The sequence below is a fragment of the Sander lucioperca genome, chromosome 22 (genome assembly GCF_008315115.2).
Source record: "Sander lucioperca isolate FBNREF2018 chromosome 22, SLUC_FBN_1.2, whole genome shotgun sequence".
NCBI classification, from domain to species: Eukaryota; Metazoa; Chordata; class Actinopteri; order Perciformes; family Percidae; genus Sander; species Sander lucioperca.
This window is the reverse complement of record NC_050194.1, coordinates 18,146,564-18,153,287: the sequence shown is the minus strand read 5'-3', so window position 1 is coordinate 18,153,287 and position 6,724 is coordinate 18,146,564. Positions and strand designations below refer to the sequence as shown.

Sequence of the window (6,724 nt, the reverse complement as noted above, 5' to 3'; positions counted from 1 at the left end):
GCTTGGCAGGTAGGTTCATGGACCAACTTAATTGAAAACAAAAAAAAAAAAAATCATCTGCTAGTTTTTCACATAAGACTTTTTTATTTTCAGGGCAGAAAAGCAGCCTGTAAGGCACTGTGGCAGGCACAGATAATACTATACTCTGTATATATTTACCACACAAAGATTTTTAACTATTGCTTGTTTGATTTCATGACAAGGGGTAAATAAATATTCTGTGGAAGATATGTTACCTAGCACCAGCTGCCATGATGCAGCTTCCTACACTGCAGCAGTTCGCAGTATCGTGATTCATGCCCAGGTTATGGCCCATCTCATGGGCCACCACAGTGGATGCATAAGAGAGGCCGTTGTTGTTGAACTGTGAAAACACACTCAATATATTCAGTGCTAACATTCTCTTAAATTGATATACCTAAATATATGATCAGGAAATAAAAACCTCAGTTATTCAGTCATATTAAAAAAAAATATATGGCTGCACACGAATCTTCCCTTTAAAAAAAGAAAAGGAGGAGCACTTTTCAGTTACAATGAAAGAGAGCATTTCACTTGATTCGTATTACTCATCTACTGTTGAATCAGGATATTCAAGGACAAGATCTGGCACTAAAGGATGTTTCAAACATGTAAATTGGATATAGATTGGATAGTTATATGAAGAAAATCAATTACATTTAATAGGGGAAAGAATGGCAGCACATGTTCAATTATATTATTTGATTGGATTTTGCACACAAGTATACTATTTTTAGTTGATTAGAATGTAAATATAATTCACTGAACATGTCGGAAACTAAAGTCAGATGTTACATAAATTGTCAAAACTTACCTACGATACATTTAAAGGGATACTTCACCGATTTAGCATTAAGCTTTGTATCAGCAGAAACACGGTAGTATTTTTGAATGACCGTGCTTCCCTCCCTCATGTCCCCCTGAGAGGAGTGATCTCTGTATTGTGGGTCTGGAAAAATGTATACCGATGACGCAAAAATCGGCGTTTTACGTCATCGGTATAAATTTTTCCAGAGGCAATGGGCTACAACCAGTACTTCCGCATAGCCCATAGGGGGTTGGATTGTTGGCTTTTCCTGGAGATTGCCAAGGTAAAAACGAGTGTCAGCCATCTTGAATCATCGCTTAGCTTCTCAGCAGAAACAGATTTATTCATCCCGAAGGAAATTTTAGAACAACACTTATGTGCATTCAAACTACCGCACACATGTACCACCGGGATACGTTGCTAGCCGGTAAGGGGACATCCTCAGCGGTGTGCGGAAAGCGGGACGAGGGTAGGAGTTGGAGCTAGGTGGAAAGCTAACGCTAGCCAGCCACCTGTGCCAGGCTTCACCTGCTACGGAGACCAGCACATCAGCCTGCGGTGTTGCTCGATGCCGCTAACCGGTAAGGGAGTATGAGCTAGTTGGAAAGTTAACACTAGCCGGCCACCTGTCCCATCAATCCTGCTTGCAAATGTCTCTTTGGACAATAAACTGGACTACATCCAATTTCAACGAAACTCCGAACGCGAGTTCAGAGACTGCTGTGTTTTTGTTGTTGTGGAAACATGGCTGAACAACAGCTCTGTCACCGGGTAAGACTAGCTAGTGGAGGTGGGCTTTTTTTTTTTAAACACGGACAGTTGCAGGAATGTGGTGCTTGTATCCAACTAACTGCTAACCGCTGGTGGAGTTTGTGACTGTTAGCTGAGACCATTCTACATTCCACGCAAATTTACGGCTGTGTTTATACTCTGTTTACAGCCTACCAAGCGCTAATGCTAGTGTGTGTTAGCTGAACTTTACGGAGCATATAATGTGTTTCGTATGTTGTTTTTATATAATGTCGTTTTTATATATTTGAATTGTGTAACCACTTAAGCCACGGTGAAACATTGTTTTGTGTATATGGTTGAAATGACAACGGTAGGCGTGGCTTGGGAGTGGACTCAGAGCAGCGAAGCAAGTGCATTCTGGGATTTGGTGTCTTTCATCCACATGAGCCAAAAACACATTTCCTGACTTTTCTCGGCCTAGAAGGCACCAATTTCAATTTTTTCACATTTATACTACATAAGTGACCCAATTTAAAGATATATTCAGCTTTCCAGCAGTGAAATATCCCTTTAAGTTACCTAAAAAAATTATTATTCCAGTCAGAGTGACTTCCAATGTATATTAAAACATTTCAATTCAATGAGGCGTGGTTGGCCTGAAAGTTTCAATAACAATGTTGCCAAAGCATCAAAATATAATTTGTCCAAATATTCGGACATACAATAAACAGTAATATGAACATTAACATGACATTAAGATTGACTTATTGATATTAATTATATATACAGCATATATATATATATATATATATATATTGTGTGTGTGTGTGTGTGTGTGTGTAGTTTAGGTCTTACTAGTTTTAACTCCTTTGTTATTTAGAGAATGTGAGAATGAGCTGCACTTACAGAGCCTACCATAAATAATGCAGAGAGTATCAGTTTCAGCTCAAACACTCATGCAGCCAAAGCACTAAGTAGTCAGCTGGTGTTAGAAGTTAAAAAGGGAGTTAAACTAACCACGTTGATTCCTCCAGAAGTCGCAGCGGAGCAGACCGTGCCCACGAAGGCCATACCCAATATACCTCCACCGTATGGCTGGGGCAGACCACTGGTAAACAAGTGGACAAAGAGATAAGTCACAAACTTGACTCTACATTTTAAAATGATTCCCACTATGTGGCCATCGATGTAATCTGATGTCATCATATAACTAAAAAAAACAAACAAAGAAAACAGGTTACTTACACAATGAGCTGACCAATGTCATGCCTGATCTTCGGTAACAGTACAGTCTTCCTCCACTTGACAAACATCCCCAACACATCTCCTGCAGAGCCCTCCACATTAAAGGGATTAACATCCTTAAAAATCACCAGGCCCACCAGCACCACACGGATATTCAGCTGCTTGTAATACTAGAATACAACAGAAAACAAAAGCAGCAGGTTATAAAGCATAACACAGCACTATCACAAAAAAATATTAGAATTAATTAAAATTAAGCATACATACTTTCTTTCACAAACAACTTAAACTCTCACCGCATCGAGTAGATTAGCCATTTGCACCATTTCCTCTTGTACCGCTGCCTCATTTTGTTTCTTATAAATGTACTGTAAATACAATTATAGAAGATTATTTCGTAACAGTTATTGATACTTCTGGCACTATATTCCACAGCATTGGAAAAGCACTGCAACATTTGAGGGGGAAAAGCACATTCCTAACTAACTTTTACAGGCTGATTTGTCAATATAAGTATGGTAAAAGTGCTCATTTGCTTGCATCTAGTCTAAAAACCAAACCTGTTGCAGCCAATTCATTCTCACTTCCATACCAGTGAATTAAGAAACGGATATACTCACTCACCCTGAGATTATCAACAACCAGCACCAACTCCACATAACTGGTTTCAGGTAAATTGCTACCGCGCTTCCTCTGTTGAAACAACAAACAGTAAAGAATGAAATCAGTCCCTTAGACCCGCAGCCACTTTCACGTTAAAAAAAAAATTGTTCACACTATAAATATAAATTCAAGTGAAGGTAATGAGCATCCTAACCCGCAGCAGTGAAGTCAGTGATTTTCCAGGCTCAAAGGGTTGGCTTTGAGTTGATGCAGCCTCACTGACGACCCCACAAGTGACGGGCTCGGACTGAATGTCCTTCAGCAGGTACAGAAGGTGCTCGTTGGTAGCAGACTGTGACACAGGCTCAAGTCCATAGGTCTCATTTCGAAGGAGGATTACACCCCTACAGAGAAGTGCATAGCAGATACACAATTAGATACATTCTTTCAGTTTGTGTCAAAGCCTGGGTGTGGCACTACATTCCACCACCCTGGCATTATATGGCTGGCCCGTCATACTGAGGAACAAAGGCACACGTACTGATCACGAACTGTACGAGCAAGCTGTTAGAAAACAAGCAAAAAGTATCAATGCAGACTCTCAACACCCTCTCTTTCCTGAATATGAACTTCTGCCATCAGGAAGAGGATTCCATGTGCCGAGATGTAAAACAAACAGATTAAAGTTATCGTTTATTCCAATGTCTATCAAGCTGCTGAACTCCATTAGTAAATCTTAGAACAACAGAGCAAAAGTGCAATAAATACAGCAGCACTTTTTGCACTTCGCACTTTAACGATTACAGTTACTACTTAAGATGTCGTAGTGTCTGCTAAGTCACATGTTGATTTTAGAATATTTTTTCTGTTACATGTTTGTGTTGTGAAGCAACAGATTGTGAAACTATAACACAATCTGATCATATAATCAGGATATGGTTCCACTGAAAGTCATTACATGTCAATAATGAATCAGAGCTCAGCTCTAGCTCAAAAGGACGAACTAGAAACAGCAAGAGAGATGTTCAAACCTGAGGCCCGAGCATGTGCTGAGCGCGACCACTGAATCCTCATATCCCTCCACTTCTCCATGGTAATAGCAATGCACCTGGAAAAAGAAAAACAGGTTCAACAGTTGAAGTTAAACAAATAAATACAGAATGAGCAAGTGTTGACTTACATGCTGTTTTGGATATGATGGCTTGTAGTTACCAGCGGCGTCAACTGAATACTGAACAAAGTTTGGGTGTAAAAAGTCTCTGACAAGAGGAGAAAAAAAAACATATGGGATATTTCATCTGTAGGATTAGAAACAACAATAATGTCAGTTACATTAAATTAAGTCCTAACTGTACATACCTGTTCTTTTTTAGATGAAGGAGGTGCTTCCTGTTGTTTATGTTGAGTGCATATGATATTGTCTCCTCTCCATATTTCTGAAATGGATAAAAACAAGAAAGCATTCTTGATGTTGTCATATTAAAAGGGACAAGGATTTAATCAGGGTTGTTAACCTACCTCCTGTGACGGTCTATTGATGTTCCTTGTATATCTGTGAATCACCTGAGGATTTACAATGGAGTACTTCGAGAGTTGTAATGGAAGCCCATTGAAAATGTCTGGAAGAAAGGTGATCACACAGAGAAAATGTAAAAATTTAGGTCTTCTGTGGTTAACTAGGCCTAATGCTTTTTCTTCTCAGGACACAAAGCACACACAAATAAGTTAACCACATACAAAAAAGGGAAATTAATTGTGAAATATTGAGGTCTTCGTCTTGGGAGTTACTGTATTCTTAGGAACCCCTTTGTCCCTTTAAAATAGAAAAACTGTTGATCATAGCCTACACAATGAAATATATTGTGTAGACCACAAGCAGGCTTGATTGCAAAAAAAACTCTCAAAACGTCCAACCATCGTTGTCGTTGTTTACAAAAGACGACACGCTCTTTTTTTCGAAAGACTACACAACCCAGATGAGCGGTACCTCACCTATGTTGTCAATCCCAGAAACGTAACACAGCAAAAAAACAGCGAATACGATGTAATTTCGGATCATGGTTAAAGTATTAAGTTGATTTCCCAATTCGGCCTACAGTATGTCTACTATTAATGACTGCAAGGTTCTTGTGTCTTTGTTTCCTTGTGCTGGTCAGGTGCGTCATGATGGGCGTGGCTAACGACAGGTGAGCTACGCGGCTTGAACAAACAAAGTATAAAGGTGTCTTCTTCTTCTTCTTCTTCTTCAGGATGTTACGGCAGTTGGCGTTAATCGCCTCGCCATCTATTATTTTATCTGATTACAACTTTTTAATAAGACCGGTGTTTTTAAAAAATGTTAACATATTTTTCTTCCCTTTCACGGTGTCGTGCCAAGGTACTTATCCCCGCCAGGATCCCCTGGCCACGGGAGCGCGCGTGCACTCGAGCGGAGCTTCGGTCCCCCTATGGAACTACAGCTGCAGCTAAAAGTTACATAGTGCTGCTTTAACTGCTGCACTTCGAATTCATCTCTTAAATGGAACAAATAGCGACGTGGAAGACTCGACAGGGTTTTCCATAGTGGACATCTCCATATTATCTCAGGCTGTTTATTGTGACCTGGTAAAGTCAGAAAATAACACACATGATGACAGGACAGACCCTTTGCATGTTAGGGGAGGGGATACACATTATATCAGGTGAAAAACGGCCTGATATTTTGTGTATCCCCTATGTAACTTTTGCTAGAAAACAGTAGACATCTCCATATTATCTCAGGTTGTTTATTGTGACCTGGTAAACACTGAAAATAACACACATGATGACAGGACAGACCCTTGGCATGTTAGGGGAGGGGATACACATTATATCAGTTGAAAAATGGCCTGATATAATCTGTATCCCCTCTGTAACTTTTCCTAGAAAACAGCAGACATCTCCAAATTATCTCAGGTTGTTCACTGTGACCTGGTTAACACTGAAAATAACACACATGATGACAGGACAGACCCTTTGCGTGTTATTGGATGGGATACACATTATATCAGGTGAAAAACAGCCTGGTATTTTGTGTATCCCCTCTGTAACTTTTGCTAGAAAAGAGCAGACATGTCCATATTATCTCATGTTGTTTATTGTGACCTGGTAAAGACAGAAAATAACACACATGATGACAGGACAGACCCTTTGCATGTTAGGGGAGGTGATACACATTATATCAGGTGAAAAACGGCCTGATATAATCTGTATCCCTTTTGCTAGAAAAGAGCAGATATCTCCATATTATCTCAGGTTGTTTATTGTGACCTGGTAGACACATATAACTCAACTAAC

At 39.7% G+C, this 6,724-nt stretch overlaps 1 protein-coding gene across 2 annotated transcripts in view; it reads right to left on the bottom strand.

Moving 5' to 3' along the window:
* The window catches only part of zgc:174164 (uncharacterized protein LOC570656 homolog), a 12,368-nt gene extending 6,766 nt beyond the window's left edge, over positions 1-5,602 (bottom strand). Inside the window, exons 1-11 of one of the 2 annotated variants that reach the window (XM_031315616.2) lie at positions 5,402-5,602; positions 4,928-5,028; positions 4,769-4,845; positions 4,590-4,668; positions 4,441-4,517; positions 3,624-3,813; positions 3,431-3,499; positions 3,103-3,174; positions 2,807-2,976; positions 2,579-2,669; positions 237-364 (exon numbers count right to left, since the gene is read on the bottom strand). In XM_031315616.2, the coding sequence (XP_031171476.1) occupies positions 237-364; positions 2,579-2,669; positions 2,807-2,976; positions 3,103-3,174; positions 3,431-3,499; positions 3,624-3,813; positions 4,441-4,517; positions 4,590-4,668; positions 4,769-4,845; positions 4,928-5,028; positions 5,402-5,468 (1,121 nt within the window). In that variant the 5' untranslated portion in view covers positions 5,469-5,602. The remainder of the gene's footprint in view (positions 1-236; positions 365-2,578; positions 2,670-2,806; positions 2,977-3,102; positions 3,175-3,430; positions 3,500-3,623; positions 3,814-4,440; positions 4,518-4,589; positions 4,669-4,768; positions 4,846-4,927; positions 5,029-5,401) is intronic. The other variant, XM_031315615.2, reaches the window with a different exon arrangement.
* Between the last annotated feature and the right edge of the window lie 1,122 nt (positions 5,603-6,724).